The sequence below is a fragment of the Poecilia latipinna genome, unplaced genomic scaffold (assembly GCF_001443285.1).
Source record: "Poecilia latipinna isolate Pla-1442-1.1 unplaced genomic scaffold, P_latipinna-1.0 Scaffold874, whole genome shotgun sequence".
In the NCBI taxonomy this organism is placed as follows: domain Eukaryota; kingdom Metazoa; phylum Chordata; class Actinopteri; order Cyprinodontiformes; family Poeciliidae; genus Poecilia; species Poecilia latipinna.
This window is the reverse complement of record NW_015113490.1, coordinates 248,665-271,391: the sequence shown is the minus strand read 5'-3', so window position 1 is coordinate 271,391 and position 22,727 is coordinate 248,665. Positions and strand designations below refer to the sequence as shown.

Below are 22,727 nucleotides of genomic sequence, written 5' to 3'. Positions count from 1 at the left end.
TATTAGGAAATAACCAATTAGTAATTTATTTCATTACCAAAAGAAGTATTTAAGTGATACAAACATGTATCTGCAACAATCTTTCAGATTTAGTCAGATTACAGTCCTTAAAAGCCTCCATGTGCGCATGGTTAAATAAAATATCTCAACTAGTAGTAGTAAATGTCGATTAAGCTCAATAAATCCATCAAAAAGTGCTTAACAATCTTCTTCACAAGATATCTGGACACGCTCGTGGTTTAGTAAGGCTTGCTTTGGTGGTTAGAACGTCGATGGCATAAGCTTCGAGAAAGTTCACAGCTGCTTGAGCAACTTGCAACATAGTAACCACAAATTGCTGATGCAAATTAACAAACAAAGCACACAAAACAATAGCTGGACCGAACACGCATTCATGTCTCATTTTGTGATACCAGCAGCTTCAATGGTCAACGAGTGAACTGACCTGACCTGCGCAGCATAAGCTCTACCTGCTTTGTGTCTGTCTGTGGTGTAAGGCTAGACAGGTTCCACCAAGCAATCAATCACTGTGACACAAGTGCAAGCAACAGAGGCTGTGGCAACATCTCAAAAATGCCCTGGTATACTCATACTGCACCTGGCCAGCGCCCTTGATTGTTTCCATTATTACAGACTTAAACAGATCAAATTGCCACCAGAATGCAGGGGAAATCTGATGTTTATTAATACCAGATTGGATTCACACTTAGTCTAACATGGTATACACAGTATTAGAATTGAGAGCAAGTATTTTGGTCACCAGTTTTTTGTATTTTTTCTCCTTAGGGACCATAGAAAAAGACTATAAGGTTGAAATCAGCAGGGTATCTGAAGGGTCGAAAAGCAATTTAATTAGCCTTAAGTGTGTGTGGAAATCACAACATAAATAGTATAAAATATATGTATAAAATCCTCATAGTGAAATAAGGTTGAGTTACAATTTTGAGACCATGGCATTTTAAACCCTTGGTTTATCATTATACTGGCCCATGTTGAAGTTGAACACATTAGGGATCGTGTTACACCATCCCAAAATGGAAATGATTTATGCTTGAATTTCACTCCCAAGAAAGACAAAAATATGATATTCCTGCAAACCCGTTTAGCATGTTTCATCAAACATCCATACATTGTCTATTCCTGCTTATCTGTGCTGGGTTGCGGTGCGGGTTTCTGTCTCCTGAGGTCACTGGGTGAGAGGCAGGACAGACAGACTGCCAGTTTACCTCAGGTCAGCACAGGACAAACAACCATTCATATACATATTCATTTCTGAGTGCAACTTAGAAAGACCAAGTAACTTAACATGTACATACATACTGTATTTTTAAACCATGAGAAGAAGCTGATGGGAGTTAAGAAGGAAGCCATACATCCATAGGCACATTCATGCTTCACGTATAAAGACACGGCAACTACTGTTAACAAGTACCCCACCCAGCAGCACCAATTATCTATTTTTTAATAAAATAAGTTATTCACCAGGGTGACTTGAGAGACAGTGTGTTGATTAAATAAAGAATACCTTCAGCAGTTTTGTTCAAATGACACCTTGTAGGAATCCTACGGGCCATTTCAAACGCTCTTCAACATTTATGACCTTTGTTTTTATGTGAACATGTTCCCATTGTAAATGTTATGTAGATTGACGTCCTATAAATACATAGTTTTGATAAATGTATATTTTTCAAATACCAACATATTTGCAAAGTTAAGTTCATGGAACCTTTGCTTTATGCAATACGGGAAATCAATGCTTGATGCTTAAAACAGAGAACACCAAAGTTCTCTATTTTTAGTTTTTATTTTTGTTATCAGCTATTATTTAACCTTGAGGACTTAATTTATAATAATTCAATTGAAACCTATTTGGAACCAAATACAAATGTTAAAAGCATTTTTACAGAAAGTGTGAGAGGATTTACCACAAAAAAAGCACATTTGAGCTTTCATTTTAACCTATTAACACTGGTGACAAACGGGTATCATGTCTTCCTGTTTCGACTATTCCTCACACAAAGCAATACTGCCCTCATGTGGATTATTGTATAATAACATTTTTAATAAAATATTGGATTCTTTAACTTTGTCAGTTAACTTATTGAATTATTCATTCCAGGATTAAACTCTAAATTACTATATAAAATACATCAAGTATATCGAAATTTCCTTTCTTTAATAGCAGAATATATGCAAAAGTTTCCTGCTGCTTGGAGACCTCCGAGTCTTCTTGACAGTTCTTATGCTTTCTAACTTTTAACCCTCCTCAGTGCTTCAGCTGAGAAGCCATTCTTCCAATATCTGCTGACAAGAGAGATTATTCCTGGCGTGTGCGACTCCACATATGAATTGAGTTGGTGAACAAAAAGTGAAGGTCCAGACAAGTGACAGCTCACATAAAAGGTTAAAGAAAGGATATGCTTTCAGAGAAAAAGAAAAAAAGAAGAAAGGGTTACATAGCCGAAACACAAAAAAAGAGGTAGAGGAGGGACAAATAGCAAGAATGCTGCAGCGGTTTAGAGGGGCTGTCAGGTTCAATCTGGTGTGGGCCTACAGGATAGCCAAAGACCAGCGACTGGGGGAGAGTCCTAGGAGACTTGTGTTTCCTGCCTGCTTCTCCTGCAGACAACCTCTCTTTGTTTTACTGGCCCTTTTTTCCCCTCTGCTCACTGCCAGCAAACCTCCCCACCACCTCCACCACACCTCACCCCCGCCAACCAATCCCCATCACCCCGCAAAAGAAAATCTCCCAACGGGGGCTACCTGTGCTGCCGAGAGGGGTTAGGTGTTTGTGGGGTAGAGACAGAGGAGATGAGACGGAAGGTGAAGAAATCCCAAACGGTGAGACGCAGACAGATAATAAAGTGTATGAAAAAAAAAAGTCATGAAAGAGAGCAAAGTAATGAAAAACCACTGAGTCAGACAAAATGTAACTCTGGAATTTGAAAAGAAAACAGCGGCAGCATAAATAGCTACTGTCTGGTATGGGCAGGGGGGGTGGGATGCTCGTTTGTTTCACACATTCAAGAAACTGTGAGGGAGTTCCAGAAATGATTTCTGTGTCTCAAGTAAGCATGTAAAAAAAAATAATAATAATAACCCAATATTCCAATTATGTTTGTATAATTAAATTTTTAAACCTACAGAGGCCCTCAACTCTACACGCACTCGGTTGTGTGAAAGGTAGGGAAGTAGAAGTGAAACTGCAGAAGGAGGAAAGAGCCACGGATGCATGAAATACCAAGCCCCAGTGATTGTGTGAGGGGACAACTGTGAAAACACAAGCACAAAAAAATACGTATAGAGATCACCCTCATCCCCACCCTGTACAAACCCCCACCCCCTGCTTCTGCCTTCATTTTTCCAGGCCTCGCTCTGACTGCAACTCGCGCCAGTTTCCACTCTGGTCTGGGGTGTGGTGCATGCTCCTGGGAGACTTCAACTGCTGGATCAGTTAGTCAAAACAAGACCTAAGTGCTCTACAGAGAGGAGAAGACTGAGACAGAGGGACACAGAGAGTGAAGAAGAAAGATAAGGAGAGAGATAGAGGGAGAGGAAGAAAGAGCAACCAAGCCGTGAGAGTGAGACAGCGCCTGAGACAGAGAGCAAAGTTAGAGTTGAGTCATGGACTGATTTTAACAGTGAATTTGAGCCAGAAGGAGAGAGAGAGACCCAGACAGGCTAAACTGTTTTAATACCCATAATACAGGTGCTTTAAAAACCATCTGTGAGAAGACAGAGCCAGAAGAAGAGAATGACGGAAAAGCAAAGGAGTTAGCCACAATGTGAACAGAATATGTAAGCCAATTGAGGAGAAAACACTTTGAAGTGGGAGTGGAAGGACCTTTTTTTATCCTTCACAAAAGAGTTGAAGCTCAGACTGAACTTAAATTGAAGGGATATTTTTTTTCAAATGGGTTTAGGTCTCTTGTCCTGACCAACTTCCCTGTCCCTGTTAAACACATTGTGCTCACAGCATGATGCTTCCACCACCGTGTTTCCTCCTAAGGAGAGGGTGTTAGGGCGATGTGTACTACTAGTTTCCAAAGAGACATAATGTGATTAATTGGCATCCCATATATGGTTTGAGAAAAACCGGAATTAAAAAAAAAAAATCGTATCAATTTATTCTTGCCACTCCTCCACAAAGGCCTATTTGTGAACTGCTGGACTGATTATTATTCTATGTAAAAAATTGTCCATCTGAGCAGTGGATCTTTACAACTCCTCCAGAGATACCATGGGTCTTATGGTTGCTTCTCTGAAGCTTTCCTACTCTGCTTGCCTGACCTATCAGTTAAGTTGTATGGCCTTTTCTTGACAGGTTTCTTTGTCATTTTAGAAAACTTTGTGTTGATCTATCACATAAAGACATTAAATACATTAAAGTGTATTGTTATAAAGTAACAAAATGTGAAAAGGTGTATTAAAGTATAAGGAAATCAATGCAAGGTACTGCATGAGAGCCCCTACACATAATGATAATTTTGCCTTTAATCCTTTAACAGTGTCTTTACAAAAGTGAATTGTGATCTTGTAGTTTTTAGAAAGCATACACTGATCTTCTTGATAAAACAAATAATGGAACTAAAAGTGTGTGAACGAGTTGTGAAAATGATTGACTTCTTCAGCACTTTCTATACTGTATTAACCTTTAAAAACATGCTGGAACATCCTGCCAAGACATGTAGGAAACCTGGCCACAGATATGCACACCCGTCCACAAGAAAATAGTAGACAGAGACCGTAAATACACACATTGACACACACGCACACACACACACACACACACTCACTCACAGATTCTTTCATAGCTGCTGCATTCCGTGTTTTATATGCTCTCTTTTATTCATAACATTGCCTTTTACACCGCAGAATCTGGTGCAGATTAAGGGTTGTCTCCTGCCGTATACTTGTGCTTACTCTACCCCAAAGAGCCTGAATGGTATTTGGCTGTTCGCACAAAGCAATATGAATGCGAACATCTGGCAGCGCTCGTCTGCACAGACACTTACAACAGGTTCTGCCGAAGTAAGGCATCATTTATTGTTGAGTCACAAACTTACCAAGTTGGAATTTTATCTTCTTTATGTTGTTTCACATTTTTAAAGAATTTGCACCACAGTAACATACAACTGCATCAGTTTTTTGTTACTGGTTTAAATAAAAAGGCACAAATAGGACACCAGATTATTGTTCCCTCAGTATAAAAAAAAAAAAAAAATGTTATAGGAATATGAGCTCCTTTAATGCCACGGGGTGACATTTAGGCCAGGGTCTTTGCTCACAGCTAAGGGCAGAGTCAGTGTTACAGGAGCCCATTATAGCAATCGCCTCTCATGAAAGGGAAATGCTCTCGAAGGGAGTGATCCAGTGTTCCTGCCAGTCTAAATACCTGCCGTTGAGAACCAGGAAGACCAGGGTCAGGGGGTGACAGAGCAGAATCTTATCTGGCCTACCCACTGGTCTATTAGGTTGAAGCTGCGCAAGAACAAGTCCACAGCCGGGTAACTCTGACCACAGGGTCAGATAGAGAAAGAGGCAGAAGGCATTCTCTGACACTTATCAGAGCTAGTATTTCCTCTGCTCCTGCCTTGATAGGGCTCTTCATCCTGTGAGTGAGACTATCAGTGTTATTGCAGTCCTTTTTCTCGTCTCTGGTGGTGACACTCTATAGCCGATGTAAATTCTGTTTTTTTTTTTTTTTTTTCAGATATTTAGCCTGTTCCTATTCCAGTTGTGTCAGCACAAAATAATGTTTGGAGGGTGAAAAGCCATCAAGAGGAAAGGAACAGTCATTCTGAACTGGGCTTGACTCATTCTAAAACATTTTGAAAACAGCTACAGAAGAACTAGCAAAAAAATAAATAAATAAAAACATAAAAATAACACAATATATTTTTTCAAACATAAAAAATATATTGTTTAAAAACCAAAGAAGTTGTTTGTTTTCCTAACTTGGTTTATGTGTTGTAGAGGAAAAGGAGGTTTGCATCTCTGTTTTGTAAAACAATACATACTCCAGAAGTCATTTTTAAAACAGTTCAGCCAGACAAAACATTTATTATATTTGTATCTTGCTGCTTTTGGATTGGGCAAATGGTCATATTTTCTTAACAAAGAAATGTCTGTATTCCTGCTTGCTTATAAGGTACGAATCAGATTATCTCATCGATAAACTGGGGTTCAAAGAAAAAACAAAAAAACCTTAAAATAATTTATCTTTAACCAAGGATCAGATCGAAATGATCCATATCGGAAAAATAACTAGGATCAATTGGAATGCATGTGTGATTGAATTGAAATGACTTTCTCTATGTGTCTCAAGATGACGTTTGTAGTGAATTGGTACTGAACTAAAGTGAACTGCATGTTCAAACGTGGAGTTGTCTGAATGCCGTCAATGACGTGTTGATGAATAAAAATCTCGCTCGAGGAGGAAAGTAGCTTGCACAACTCAAATGTAGAAAAAGGCAGGACAAAGCAAATAGACACTCAGTTCTGAAGAACTACAGAAAATGGAAATAACCAGCACTCCAAAAATATATGTAAAGGTTTTAATGTGGTGTTGCCCTGCGATGGACTGAGGGTGTAGCCCACCTGTCGCCTGCTGACTGCTGCAGTAAAAAAAGAAAGAAAGAAAGAAAAGTATTCGGCTATCATCAGCTTGCCTGTTGCAATCTGCGGCAGGCATAAATCTAGATTTTAAAATCTGTCTTGATGAAGTTGTCATGTTAGAAGCGAAATGGTGATTTGAAAAGGACAAGTTGTCCTTTATATATCCTTGCAAAAGACATGCCAAGCAATAACTCATGACAATGTCTCATAAACTGGATCAAACTGATCAGCAAGATAATACCAAGCTGTCAACATGAACACTATGAAGACCACTATTGAGGAATGAAACAGTATAATTCTAAAGTAATGGAGTTTGAACATATGATATACAATACTTACTAAAACTGGTACAAAATATCTGAGGCTTGAGTCATTTTAGACTTCAGAAATGTACTCCTTTGTTTCTGAGTTATCAGCTTACCTATATCACAAGAATTGATCTAATCTGGGGTCAGACTGATTTCTGTTGATCACATGTAAGAGGATAACTAACGACTGAACAAGTGACATCCGTGATGGGTCTCCTCCACACCCTGAAACAGCTCAGATTTACTCTGTAAACAAGTTGTGTTCAAACACAAAGTTTACCTGTTTGAAAAATCTGAAACTACTGTTTAAAGAATGGGGTGGTTTAGTCAAAATTTCCTCAGAAAATGATGGTGTTTATGTTATTTCTCCTCTGTTTCTGCTCTATTCCAGGTTTTGCTGTTCCGTGCCACATTTATAAGAAATAAATTGCTTATTCTTAACACAACCTGAGTTCCGCAAACATTGCAGATAAAGCTCATCCTCGCCAAACTGTATTGTTAAGGTTTAGATGGGTCAAAAATACAACATATAATACACACTCTGTCATATTACAAACTGAGTCTCTTCAACCATTTAGTCAGTCATGCACATCCACTCGTTTCCACTCCAGCTTGATACGGGGCAGCCGTCCAGTCTCGTCTGTCATGTACGATAAGCACACATTGTTGCTTCAGCACCTGTCTGCGACGCCTGCTCCTCCAGTAAACAGCCTCATTCACAGGCCCTCCTTCGAATAATCACCGCATTTGAAGTCTGTTTGTGCCCCTTTGTTGCTGTGGAAAAAACTAATCAGCACTCTGTTCTTGCCTAGTTTGTTAATATAGCGCTGTTCTGTTATTCCATCTCCGAGCTTCGCTGTGTTGTCATAGCATTCAGGTAGCTGTCTTGAATAGCACAATCTGCTGGCTCGTATCACCTCAGCTACACAAAAGCTGCACCTGCCTGGAGCTTTGTCCTTTGCAATCAGCCATTGCATACGCTTTGGTTCTGGTGAGTGGGCTGTTTTCCAAAGTGTGCAGTGCTTTGTGTTTTTGTGCTTTTATTTGCATCACTCACACTGGCAGGAATTGTGATCTGAATTCCCAAATAAAAAATGTTTGACACTCTGTCTAACCCGCTGAATCCATTTCTCTATAAATATCAGCCGCACAGGACTTCCCTCTACCACGTCACATGCACAATTAGATAGCAGGTCAGTATCTATGGCAATAGAAGTAGAAAAACCTTCGTACCTTCTTTGGCAGCCAAACGTGGTGATGCGTCGGTGTGAGATGGCGTATTGTAGGATAATGATGAGCTACCTGTGAAATGAGAAGATACACATTGAAATCGGCTTATTTCACTGTGATTAAAAGTTCAGGTGTTTAAAACACAGGAAAAGAAACAGACAAACATGTAGTGGAGTTTTTTTTTTGTTTTTTTTTTAAACAAAACCCTGCATTTTAGCTTCAAAATGTTTTGGACATTTAAACAGCCACTGTGCATGGAAACGTATGACAGCGTTGCCAGCAGGTGGCAGCAAAAATCTCAGATCCATTTCATATGATCTCCCTCATTTCTTGCTTTTCGTTAGAAAATAACATAAAAAAGTGTTTGCACTAAGTAAATCTAGCCCAGAGTAAGTCAAATGCAGCCCAGATTTGAGGTCCTTAAAAATGTAAAGAAAACCCCCTCAGAGCCTCTGAGCGTTTTCCAGTACAACTACTCCTCCTGGGAGGCAAGAGTCCTCATATGGCAGCCTATTCACTTCACCTTATGGAGCAGAACTCTGCGCCACATTCCTCCACTTACACAGGCACCCTGGGCGGCACCAAAATGCTCTCTTAATTTTAGCTGCCCTGAGGCATAAATCAGCGAGTGGAAAAACAGACCCAAAAAATCCACAGAGAAAACACAAGGGCAGTTACTGCGAAGTGAGTGCAAGCCAAAAATTAACACTGAGATGACTGAGCATGGGAAGGATACCCTTTCTGAATGGAGCGATATGAAAGGCAACCTCGAGTACAAATGGGACTAAAATCCCCATTGGAACAGGCAGTTTTCTTGAGATGTGATGCAGGATAGTGTGTGCTGCTGCCGGTAAAGAGGCCTGCTGCAGAGGGCTAGGAGTCTGTTTTTTTAGGGGGTGACTGCAGAGGTGAAAGAGTGGGGTTCTCCACAGATGCATTTTAACCTCCCCATACCCTACCCCTCCCTGTTCTACCTACTCCATGGCACCCCCAAGGGTCTGGGTCTAGTTTAGAAAGCTGGGGGCCTTAGAACAGGGGAGCTATTGTATGGGGAAGGGTCCCTCCTCACCAATCAAACGCAGCTCCCCATACAAAAATAATTCCACACGCTCAGTGTAAGCACACCCGGGCAAATGAGCCACCAAAGCAGTGTCTTTGGAATGAGAGTAAGGGAGAAAAGACGGAACAGATGGGCAGGGAAGGGAAGGGAAAGGAGAAGGAAAGGACCATTAACCCTTTTCCTACTGTGCGCCACATATGTGGGCTGACCCAGACAGGCAAACCGACAGCATTGCAGAGAAAACCTCAAACCATCCCACAGAGAAATTCAGGACCGCCGCACGGCTGAGAGTGAGAGTGAATGAGACAGAGGGGGGAGAGGCCACAGCTGACTGCTCGGCGAGGGGAAAAGTTGGCTGCGCTGCCTATTTATTTGCACTGCCTCTTCCTCTTTCAGAAAACAAACATGTCTTGGTAATCTGACAGCATGACGGGAGAACCGGACAGCCTTTGAAACCCTCGCTCTCTCTTCGTGTCTTCAGTCACATCTGTTCAGAGTCTGTTAGATTACATAACATCCACAAACAATTTGCTTTTCTCCCCTTCCTTTGACTGATGGGTCTTTCAAAATTCTTGCTTTCCAATTTGACACGCTCACAATGAGAATAATGTTTCTCAAATCTAATTTTGCATTGCATTGCACAGCTCCTATAGAAGGCACACAGTGTCTAATCTGTGATACTACATGATGCCATTATTCTAAACATGTAGTGGACATTTCCCAGTGTTGAAGCCCTTACCACCTCACATAGGGTAAATTGGCTCCAGCCATCATTTAAGCGCCGAAGGACAAAACTCCATTTATACCAGCCTTAAGGTGGGAAATACATTAAATGCCAAGGCTATTACTCAAATATGTATAACATATTGAAAAAGTAATGATGTTCTTTTACTAGTTCAAGAAAAGCCTCTGGCAAAACCAAGATCATAATTCAATATTTTCACACACACTGCTTGCTTTTTCTGCAGCCTTATTACAAACTTGGCTATAGTGTTTTCATCTCTGCTATTCTAGCTAAACTTTTTTCTGCAAAAGCATAGGATAAGAAGTGGATTTAAAGGGATAGTTCAGGATTTTCAAAAGAGATTCTGTTAAAAGTTTATAAGCAGCTAGCACAGGAAAAATACTGAGGATGATTTCCACCATCTTAAACAACTACACTCTCAAAAATGCCTTAGCTGCTTGTGAAACAACTATTTCATGAACCTTTAAAGCTTCATAACTATCCAATGAAGAAATTGGATAAATTAGTGCGCCACCAATGATAATCCCCTGTGAATCATGTATTTAGAAAAAAAACATGTAAAGCTTTCAGTGTCAGGGTTCCTGTATGTGTGTTGAGTGGGAGTGATGCATCTTTTCCAGCACAGATCTTGGTGAAGAACCTGGGCAGCCTACACGGGTGGATCTCATCAGCCTCATCAGTGTTGGAGATAAAGGAGCAGCAGAACCTTCACTCAGTGCTGGATGATTAACGTGCACCGGTAGTCTCCCTAGCCGTCTCTTATAGTCTACAGTACCGGTTTTTGATCCGTCACTTCAGTATTTTCCAGTGGTTTCATAGTCCTTGTGTTTGCTGTCTCTAGGTCAGTCTCTGGATTTTTCCAACTGGATCAGTTCCATTGTTTTCTCCTGCTGTGGATCTTACCTGCAAGTCTGCCTGCCCACTGCTCCCTCCGTACCACTCAATCGATTCTCTAGCTCCCAGTCATCACCATCCTCACGCTTGTCTCAGGAACCTCCGTGAACCATTCTCCACACTGGACCTTGGGCACATTCCCCCACGCTTCAACCAGAACCATTCTAAAGTAAGCTGTTCCATATTGCATCGCTGATCACCTCATTTTGGCCCACCAGTGACCCCGCTCTCATTCCAGGCACCTCCGATTGCACAACACAACCGCTCCCGGAAGGATCAAGGAGAATTGTCTATTTTTTCAAGAAAATAAAACCCATACCTTTACTCGGACTTGTTTTTGCATGTGGGTCAGAAGGTTAAAGCCGAACATGGCATTCAGATCAGACTAAAGAAAAACCAGTGTTTCATTCAACAAAAAAAGTGTCGGTTAAAATTGCGATAACATTTTCAAACAGTTACTCAGACTGGAAATGCTTTATATACTTTTGTCAGAACATGTTTCAGACAGGAAGGTCATTAGTGGTGCACCACCTCCTACCTTAATTTCTTATGTGAATAATTAAGGTTGAAGAAGTTCTAAAAAGTCATAAGTCCTCTTTGGTCTTGGAGAATCTGTTGGCTTGAACTAAAGTCATTCATACTAAATGAAGACGGCAAGAGAATAATCTGCTGCAGGGAATATATTAACTTTTCTTCCCAGATCCTCAACCTTTGTCTTAAATAAGTATGCAGCAATAAGCTGACACTGAAATGCACAAACCTGCAATTTGAAAAGTAATCTATAGGAGGATTCCAAAAGACTGCACACTTTAACAAATACAAGTGTTTACAGCTTGTTGAGTAATAGTTACTTATTTTTGTCATCAGTTATCCTTAACACAGCTTTCCCCCCTCTTAAAACACTACACAGATTTGGTAAAAGTGAAACAGTGAAGTGTTTGAATCTATAAACCCTTGGTTCTCAACCATGCATGTACATTACCTAGGCTTCATTTAGAAGAGTTCAAAATAAATTTTGACATCATCTACATATTTCCAAGTTAAATACTATGCAAAATAAACCAGGTAGTAAAATTTGTTGAAGCATCTCTTTTGTTCAATTATAAAAAAAAAAAAAAAAAAAAAATTCAAAAAAAATTGGACTCCTAGAATATTTTGTGGAACTCCTAAAGAAAGTGTATTGAAGGACAAGGAAATGGTAGCAAGAAATATCAGTGCAGAAGAAGGACATATATTGGGGGTGTGGTACATAAACTTCTCTCCATATGGTTAAACACACACTGTCAAGCTCTGAAACAAAAACATTATTGGGTTGAAGCCAAATCAGCCAAATCTGTCTCCCATCCCTCCACGCTGCTTCCTTTCAAAACTTATGCTAAAGGACGCCTGTAATCCTTGAACAAGTTAGTATAGGTCTATGGTCTATACAAAACATGATCATGACATTTTGTACAAACATTCATTCTCAGATAATGAGACTTAATTAGCTAATTTCTGACTTTTTTTGAGCTTCTTTCAAATTTAGCTTTGTTAGGGGGGGTTGTCACTTTAAATTCAGATAAGCTGTTGATGGTCACAGTCCCCAACTCAATGTTGCACTTTATACACGTCAAAATGGCTGCAAACCGATGCGCAATATACGACCTTTCATCTTTGACCCTGAATATCTGGAAAAACCTTCAATGGCTACAGTAACAACTTTATATGACATGATATGACCAACTCATAGCATTTATACTTTTTACATTTTGTCCTATTAACACCACAAACTTAATTAAAAAGGTACTAAAAAGACTGCCACGTAACTGACATGAAAATAAAAATTATGTGTGGTAATTAGGTAATTTCATCTCAGTATGAAAAGTTCTGTTCTGAGAAGGCCTCAGAAGTGTTGAGAGAGAGAACATGGCTGAACTTGCCAAACTATCACAACAAGACCATCTACCTCTACACACTGCAACACACAGTGAACGCGCCAGTGGATCAATACAAATTCACCTTTTTCACCTGTATTATTTTGCTTGTGATATCCAATCGTGACCCACCTGTATGACATACAAGCCAAAGAAAGTACATAAACGGTGGGGCTGTAGCTTGACAAAACGTGAGAAAGGTATTAATACTCGGAAGGCAGAGACTAATTTAAAGCAAAGATTGTTTATATCAGCATTCAAACAACTAGGCTGTAAGACGAAACACTGTGGGTAATCCACCTCACCTCTCCTGAAGGCCGTCAGCATATGTTCCACATCCATTTATGCTAATGCTAATGCATATTAATTCCTGAGCTCCAGGAGGCAAGTGAGTAGCCACAGACTGCTTTGTTATGGTGGCTGACAGCAGACAGCTAACAGTACAGGGCTCACAGCCAGGCTGCTGAACCCCTCCACAACAGTGATAATCTGCCAATAGAAAGAACTAATGCAAGGGGAGCTCAATAAAATTGTTGTGAGGGAGACATTGTGGGGAGAGAGAGTGAACTCTCCAGACCTCCTTTTTCCCTACTCAGCCTGCGAGCCCAGATGTTTATGGTCTGTATAAACTATTGAGGGCTTGAGAATGTCCCCCCTCCACCCCACTCTGAAGTGAACAGCAGCAGCGGTGCAAGAAGCCCAGACTTATCACTCTCCCTCTCCCTCTGCTTCTCAGTCTTGACTCCCTCGCTGTAAATCCATCCAGGCACACAAGCAAAGGCGACAGCTGGGAAACAGAACTATTGCTGCTCTCCACTGGCTTTCATTCACAGCCATTTCAAACCATTTCCATGCACTGGAAATACTTTTTTTATTTTTTTATTTTCTGCCATATAACTTTCTCATGCTTAAAACCTGCTGTTGTTTTTCATACCAGTTAACTGTGATGGAGCTGACCATTCATTTTGTGTTTACTTTGATGCTGCTTAAGAATTTCATCTGATCAATTTGCAGTTTTCTTGCTATTAGTCCCATCTGGCTTCTCCTCTCTCATTCTGCCCCTGCTCTCTTCTTGTCAGAAGATACAGTCTCTTGTTGTCTGAGGTTTACTGCTCTGCTCCGCTTCCAGCACATGTGGTATCAAACCGACCTACATGGGTGCGATAAAGCAAACAGTCCACGGTCCCTCCCTGACAGACTAATTTGAACAAATTCTCAAATTGCACTCAAAATTGAAAGCACATTGGGGGTGTGGGCCTTATAAAAATCCAAATAAGTAACTAAGAATGAGGCCAAAATAATATTCAGCCAACTATCCCTGTTTGTTGTCAACAGCTGGGTACCCAGGCAGATGTTCGACTCGTGCCCGTGGTCAAATGAGCTTGGGTGTTTGAACGGTCCAGCACATGACGTGGCAGGAATGTTTTGTTATGCTATACTATAGGGCGGAAAGGTTTCTTCTCTGTATATTTGCCAAGAGTCCTAATGACTGAGAGGAATGCTAATCAGACGTTCAAAAAAAATCTAACCAAATGCACACACGGTACAGACAGATGTTTATGAAATTATGATGATTATAGCACCATCAATTTTTTGAAGGAGGATTGGGCCTAATATTTGAGAGTAGTAAATTGGGACCGAGCTTGACATACATGATCTATAATCACTAATATTTCCAGGATTTGGCTTTGCTCTCCCCTTTTCTTCCCCCCCCCCTTTTTTTTCTCCATCTTTTGGAACCTTGCCTGAGCTCAAGTGCTCATGACTCAATCCAGAGGTCTATTTTGTGGACAAGGCTCAGTTATGATATTGTTTGTCTGTGCTGTGAGGGGAGAAATGAGAATTACTTAAGCATCTAAATCAGAGTCTTTGTCTTGTTTTGGATTTTGTAAAACATTAGTTCGCTAATAAATAAGGCTTTTTTCCTTAGGCCCCTAGTGTAAAGAATATAAACTGTTTTTCTATCTTCAAATCGAGTCTTTCAGTCCTGACTTGGAAGAATTCATCATTTTGACTCGTGGGAATGGATCCAAGGTAATTTTCAACTGGAAAGTGAGCAGGAACCCCAAGACATCCCTTCTGTCTCCAAAACACACAACGTTTAAATAAAAAAAGAAAAAAAAAGAAAAAGAGCAATGACGGGCAGGGTTGCAATGCAGCAATCCAAAGCTGGTGTCTAAATCCTGCAGTCAGTGGCCATTATGAAAACTGCTTTGCAGAGTGTGCCCAGTAGCGGTCAGACAGATCCACCCGCTACAGTGCCTCACAATGAGCCCGTTATACCGATGTTAGCCATCTCTCCTTCTTTCTCTCCCCAGATGCTCTGCATAGAGAAAACCATTGACACCCAAAAAATACAGTTCCCATTACATCACATCAAGGTCCATCGCAATTTTAGACGAGAAATTTTAAATATAGTGGAGCTAGCAGTCACCCCGCCCAATGTGCTGTCATGATATTTTGCAACAGCAGTAGAATACAAAAAAAAAAAAAAAAAAAACTCACACTGTCCAGAGCAACAGGACCCAAATTTCTGAGCTACGAACTAATGTGTATTCAGACCACAGCCACACCAGATGTTACATCTTATATCAAAACGTAATTTGCATATAGCCTCAGAAAACCGACTCTGCTCCTCCAAGGAAACATATGAAGCTGGATTACAACAAGGCACTCTTCAAAGGTAAGAGGCTCATATTTATTTGCCCCCACTGAAAATTGCAGATCAACGTTCTTTGCTGTGCTGAGCATACAGGCCGAACTGCCTTCCTGAGGCAATGCACCTGGGCTTCATCTTTTTTGTTGGACCATGTGGAATAAAGGCGCTGCAAAGTGTAGCAAGGGGGATGTAGTTGATGGTTATCTTCGAGAGGGGAAAGAAACCCGTCTTGGTTTCCACATTTCTGCTACAGATGGAGCACCATTACGGAGAAATGAGTTCCAGCTAAAGCAATTCTGTTGTTCATTGTTGGTATAGTTCAGTGGCTAAATAATATCTATCATTTGCTCTCTCGGGGTTGACTTGGAAAGGAAAAACTATTTTTTTTTTCATTCTCACTCTTTGTCTAAAAGATGAGGAAAACACATGAATGAAAAGAAACCATTCACTTAATGATTTTCATTTTCTGGCATAAATAGATACCAGTCCACAAATAGCCTTATGCAAATAGAAGAGTTCAAAGATTCTCTAACTGTTTCCAAGTACTTCTGTATCCGTCTACCAAACAGGAGTATTTTTTTTTTTTACAGTGAGCATTTTATACTTCACTGTCCCATATTCCTGTTGATTTTTTTTTTTTTTTGTTCTGTTTCTTTTTTGACTTCTCACACAAAGATTACAATGCACACTTACTTTCCCTGAGGTAATTGAGATGAGACAGAAGCACTTCTGCGTTGTACAGGGTGGTAAGTCTGAGGAAGTCGTCTTTGCTCATCTTGCAGAGCTCTTTGCCGTCTGTGTTTTGAAACATTGATGTGTCAATTTCTAGCAGTCCATACTCCTTGATGGCCCACTCCAGCCACTGCCGCACATGGTCCTGAGACCACAGTGATGGGTCTGTGGGAAGACGACAGGAGCGAGTGGAAGTTTATTGGCTGAAGTGCTTAGAGATAAACACACAAATAAGAGAACCATGAAAGTTTTAAACAGAGATGGTTTGAAACATCAGGTTAGCTTGTTCCTGCTTAGTGACTCCAGACCAGCAGGGGGCTCCCAGGAGCACAGTATCATGTCTCAGAACTTACTTCTGAGACATGATACTGTGATACATGATACATGAATAGGGCTCACTTTGTTGTGAGCCCTATTCAATTATTGGTTATTTTGGCCCTTTGCCAATTCTTAACCCTATTTTGTACCCGTGTTTTTGCATTTCTTTCTCTTCTAACCTTCCTTTTTTTCCCAAAAAAAAAAACAAAAAAAAAAACATTTCATGCAAATGTACAAAAAAACTGAAATATCTGCAGATATTTCAGTACTTCCAAAAAAGACAGAAATAAATTGTCTTAAAAATATACATATCTCATGCATAGTTGAACTCAACTGTATAATAGTTTCTGAAATGGTTGTATTATACATTGTTGTAATTGTTTCTTGTATCCATTTGTCAGTTCAGTAATATGAAAGAGGACTCGTCAAATTAACTGAGTAACCTCCTGTACATATTGGAGTCACAGACCCATTATGTGAAGCAAAGTAGAATTTTAGTCGATACATTGGAAGAAAGGGAAATAGACAATATGTGGCAAGCAGCTCAGTTTTGTGCCTGAAGATATAAGGCATGAAATGGACATAGTTACAAAGGTTTCAACACTTGCAGTTTAAAAATCATTTAAATCTCTTTAGGAATCTTTAGGTGCAGTACACAGGGAAACACTCTTTGTTTGAGTGGTTCTATGTTAATACTTTCTGCTGCTTCTGTTAAGGTTAGTACACATTCATTCAAATAATTATCATTGAACGAATGATTAGTTCCTGTAAGCTTTTCTAAGAACAGCCAGTTAAAACCTCTTCCTTTCTACTAGTTTTGTTGAGTGTGTATTGGACACCACAGTGTTGATCAAATGAAATTCAGCCTTACAATTTCCAGCTTCTAAAACACTTCATTCTAAGTACTATAGTGCAAATTGACTGATGTGGTTTTTTTTATTAATAAATTAAGATAAATTTGTTGTTGGCTCACAAGACATGTCTTGAATGCTTAACACACAAAAGTGCTCACTTAAGGGAGAAAGTTCTGAAAAAAACTCTTAAGCGTATAATTTGCCATGTTCGTTTTAATCCCCAACCGTAACCCAACAACCAAACACCTGGAAATGAAACCATTTTATTCAGAATAGTTCTTTTAAAATGTACTGAAAAGTCATTTGACTAATAAATATATTCCTGCATAAAATTATCCACATTCACCTCGATGACATAAATAATGATTAAACAAACCATAAGCTATAAAGCATGCCCTTTGCCTACCTGCAGGTACAATGACTCTCCGCTCATTGGTGGTCATGTTGGGGGGAGGAGCATTCTTCTCGTCCATATAGCTCCCATAGGTCATCTGAGATGTGTCATTAGCCCCGACCAGCTTATTACATTTGCCCACACTGCAGTCCACGGGAGACTCCCTGCTGCACAAAAACAAATCAGACTTGGACCTGTTGAAACATTATCAGCAGACATTTTGGGTGTTGAGTTGCTTTCTAGCAATTGAATTTGGCATCAAACATTAAAAGGTCTAAGCTTCCCCGCTCAAATATGTCAGATGTTAAAAGCTGTCAAATGATTACAGTAGAAGTTCAGATGTGTCTGATTCTTAATGAAAAAAAAAAAAAGAAATATCAGAGGAACAGTAAGTCATTGTATTCATACCTGGATCCGTTCATGTGCTCATATTCTCTCTTGACGTTGACCCGCACAGGCTGGTTGATCCACTCCTGCTGTGGGGGCAAAGGGTTGATTTTGTGGGTCTGGCTGTAGTCCTGTGTGCCAGATGCAGTCATGTCTGTTTTGGGGAGAGGGGCAGCAGCAGCGTAGGGAGGCTCAAATAAGGACTGGTCTTCACTCACCACTGATAGCGCCTCCTGTAAATGTGGGCAAACAAAACGTTTTACTTAACTTACTTTTCACTTATAAGAAAATACATTATTTCATATGACAGCACAGAATCAGAATCAGAATTTGTATTTTTGTTTGTTTGTTTGTTTGTTTTGGTGGTCCTCCCAATAACAAAAACAATAATCAACTCAACTCAGATGACCAGTTTTGAAGTACAGAGGCATAGAGAGATCAACTGGCAATCAAAACTGACAGACTTCTCGTTTAACCCTTACCTTTGACCACCTGGTCAGAATCTCAAGTGTCTGCTTCATTTTTTTGACAGGTAAACTAACCATAGACACAAACGGCCTCAAAAAGTCATAATCTTGAAAGAGGTAAAAGATAAACACATAAGAAGGTAGATATAGCATCTCAATTATGTGACCTCACATTCACAATAGGCAGCAAATAAGGCTCAAGCCCCTTCCCTGCAACATGTGAAGTTAAATTTCCAATCTCCTGTGTATTTTTGTTTACACCAATTATGTGCACTTATGAGTCATATCACAGTCTGGGATCCTCTGTAGTTTGTGTATACAGTTCATGTAGGGCTGTAGCTTCCTGTTGATGTTAAGATCACTTCAGTCATGCTCACAAAGCTGTTAGATAAGATGCTACAGAACTCTTGTTCCACTCAGATTATAATTTGACAAGTACAGTGAGTATTAATTAGCAAATGCTTGTAGCTAAAACTAAAATATATTAAAAAAAAAGTCATCTACTTCTAACCTAACTCCCCATGATTCCTTATACGTAAATTGGTATCAGAGGTCTATTTTCCAGATTAATGTGGACATCCATATCCCCTGTTGAGCCAGACTGTGTGCATCATGTCTGTGCATTGGGCTTCCCTCCACAGCTGAAGACTCAACAGAAGCAGGGGGGGTCACAGCTACACTGACCCCTGTGCTTCGGCGCTGCTGGAGCAATGTCAGTTTATTAAAGAAAACAAACGCAGAAACTCGCAGAGCAGGCCAAGACATCGTGCGGTTTAGACGCGCTCCTTGCGTAATGTCTTAAAACCGAAGCTTGTGCTGTGCAGTTGATGGGTTTGACTTTAAACGTCATTGTTTTAAAGATGCTTAAAACAATGTTTATTGCACTTATTATTGCATAGTACTGATTTATTCACATTATCTTTAGAAGAGTAAACACAGAAAAAAAACAATAAAGAAAAAATATTAAGTGAAATCATAACAATATGGCTCTGAGGATTAGGCTTGATTCTGATGCACATCTGGATTTGATCGGATCTGATGGCACAGTAGAGACGGAGACGTGTCTGATCTCAGAGGACTGACTTTCTTTTCATTCCAGCATGCCACATAGTTGCTTCAGGGAGAAAGATGTGACTTGAAATTCATTAATTCATAGATCCACCATGCAGCCATTCCATTCTCTAGAATGTTTATGAAAGCAAAGTCATGATCACAAGTTTCTGGGTTTTCCCATTTCAATGCATGTGTTTACTTTTTTACCTCAACAGAAAGCAGGTACATTTATTTGCACAATAATGCACACAAATATTAGTTTGGGTTCCTTTTTTCGGTAGTAGCAGCTAACTCAAGCAACCGTGCTGCAGTTGAAACAAATATGTGACAACTTATGAGATGTGGTCTAGGTTCTGAGCAATTTGAAATCTCAAACATTATAGATTCTGGATGTTACTGACAATTCAATGCTGACCTTTCATGAACATCACCTTTTCATAACTTTCTTTTATGGGAAAAGGCAAACTTGTTAGGTTATGTCAAACAAAAATAAGATTGAATGCCTTTTACACCATATTCTTTCGGGTTAATTAGCAGTTTTTAAAAAGTTGAAATATATATAACCACTTGAACATTTTTGTATTTTTTTTTTTCTCTGATTTCATCTGAGAATCCATCATGGTCTGAATTAAGGCACCAAGGCACACTATCTGAGCAGAACACAGCAGCTAGTCTGCAGATGATAAGGGCAAAAGAGTGAGGGAATGTCTTATAACAGCTTGATAAGAGCTTTGCAAACTATTTTGACTATTGCACGTTATATTTACACTGACATATCAGTTGCCACAATTGGAGCCATGATTGGCAAGTGGTTTGTGTTTATTAAGATTGCAGCAGGGTTTTTTTTATTGCTTTGAAATAGAAACAACCCCATGTAACTGTGGAAAGCTGAAAAAACAGCACTATTCTGATTACTCCAGTATCTCTAAGGAACACACACCAGCTACTTGTGAAATCTAGAGGCAGTTACACCTTTTTTCTGTTTGCTCTACACCATCAGACAATAATTTATGATGTGTGTCACTTGGGTCAGCTTCAAAAAGGAGTGACTTGGGCACTGGCCTGTGGTCCTGAGGTTTAGGGGTCCTTAAAGAAAATGTCATATCATTGTGAGGAGTTTTCATCCGTTGCATTTGCATGCAGAAAACCAATACCCAACTATTTAAAAATGATATCAAAGCCCAAACTCTAACCTAACCCTCAAGCCAAACAACAGCAACTTTTAAGCAATTACTTTTTTACAACGTGTATTTCAGTGACATTTTGTACCTACAAATTAACATTCCATCCCTTCCTAATTCCTCTACTCTTAAACAAACAATATCAAAGCCATCCATTTAAAGCTCTGCATGTCAATTCATTTCTGATTTTAGTCAACTTTTTTTATAAATTATAAAATAAATAGAAGTAAAATGTTTAATTTATTTTTATTTTATTTTATTTTATTTCTCCAAGACGGCATCGTTTTGTATCTATAAAGGCTGGCTACAACCACAACGATCATTTAAAAAAAAAGTTCATGTTTTTTTTTTTTTTTTTCATGCACATCATATAAACATGAGTGAGAGTCAAGTCTACATACAATGGAGGTTTAGATGTAAATATATCGACTACTTTTGGAATGAGAATGTTTATCCATCCATCCATCCATCCATCCATCCATCCATCCACCCATCCATCCTATATCCCAAACAATTAAATATTAACTATAAAGACCACAATTCGGTCTGTAAATAACAAAAAAACTCAGAAAGCTTAACAAAAATTTTACACATTTCTTGTCATATGGTGATGCATAAACTAGACTGTTGTAATCTCATTTCCTGTGATATTAACATAATAATATAAAAAGTATGTGGGTCATAAGAGGCGTAAGATAAAGTTAAGTAAGCCCATTCCATCCATCCATTATCATACACGCTTATCCCTGGGATTGCAAGGGGTCCTGGTGCCTATCTCCAGTGGTCAACTGGCAAGAAGGCGGGGCACAACCTGGACAGGTCGCCAGGGTTGAGCAAGTCACGAGTGCAATTTCCAACCAGAACTACAACAGACTTAAACGGTGACAGCAACTTTGCACCTTCATAGCAAACTTACTGAATTGCTATTTTAGCAGAGAGATGACTCAGTGCAGACAAGATGTTGCTGAGGCAAATTTTTGTAAGACAAAAATCTACAAGAATGACAGCAAAAGAAAGTCACAAACACATCCTTGACTACATACATGCAGTCTTAGAGCAAATTCAATTCTGCAGTCATGAAGCACAGCTGGATTATTAAAGCAGTATGTGTGGAAATTGAGAGATTGTGACTTTAATCCCAGCGCATCGCTCCAAAGACTGAATGTCCAATAACATTTATTTTGTTATTTGAAGCTGTTCAGTCTGTGTCTTTGTTTAGCTTAAAAAAAAAATATGCTGAAACTAGATTTTTTGGAATTATAGGTCTCGTCCAGATTTCGCACAACCCTATCACCTTTCAACCAGATACAGAGATCAATATAGATATAATTTCCACTTTCACAGTTTCACGTTGTTTAGAATGAGTCCACCAATATCTATTAAATTAAAATTAGTTCAGGATCGCATTGTAAAGCTTCCCAGTCTCAGCTAAAACATGTAAATGTCTACAAACCCAGATTGGACCTCAATCCCGAGTTTTAGCCTCAAAGTTAAGGGATAGTAATTTAGATATTGCATAGATATATTTTCAGACAGAAAATGTTCACATAAAAGAAACATGTGTTGGTACGGCACCAAAACAGACTGTAGCCCCAGAGCCAAAATCAGGCTGTGTGTGACAGGCTTAAGAATAGATATTTTTTTTGTTTCTTCTCCAACAGATATTACTATAACATATATTACCATAATCGCACAGGTAATATTGACCTCCAGAAAAAAAAAAATAAATAAATAAATAAATAAATGAATACACATATATATATATATATATATATATATATAAAACAAATATATATATATATATATATATATATATATATATATATATATATATATATATATATATATATATATATATATATATATATATATATTTTTTTTTTTTTTTTTTTGTGGGGGGGGGGGGGGGAGGGG

The 22,727-nt window shown here is 39.2% G+C and overlaps 1 protein-coding gene and 1 long non-coding RNA gene across 8 annotated transcripts in view; one reads left to right on the top strand and one right to left on the bottom strand.

Annotated features, from left to right (window-relative positions):
• fli1 (Fli-1 proto-oncogene, ETS transcription factor) overlaps window positions 1-22,727 on the bottom strand; it is a 44,893-nt gene that overhangs the window by 5,102 nt on the left and 17,064 nt on the right. For 5 of the 7 annotated variants that reach the window (XM_015048321.1, XM_015048318.1, XM_015048320.1 and 2 more), the window contains 4 exons: window positions 18,134-18,345; window positions 17,738-17,892; window positions 16,121-16,324; window positions 8,160-8,228 (listed from right to left, as the gene is read on the bottom strand). In XM_015048321.1, the coding sequence (XP_014903807.1) occupies window positions 8,160-8,228; window positions 16,121-16,324; window positions 17,738-17,892; window positions 18,134-18,345 (640 nt within the window). The remainder of the gene's footprint in view (window positions 1-8,159; window positions 8,229-16,120; window positions 16,325-17,737; window positions 17,893-18,133; window positions 18,346-22,727) is intronic. The other 2 variants (XM_015048319.1, XM_015048323.1) reach the window with 1 other exon arrangement.
• Window positions 10,915-11,179, top strand: LOC106957101 (uncharacterized). Its single transcript, XR_001426890.1, has 2 exons — window positions 10,915-11,024; window positions 11,094-11,179. It is a non-coding gene; the product is annotated as an uncharacterized LOC106957101 (long non-coding RNA).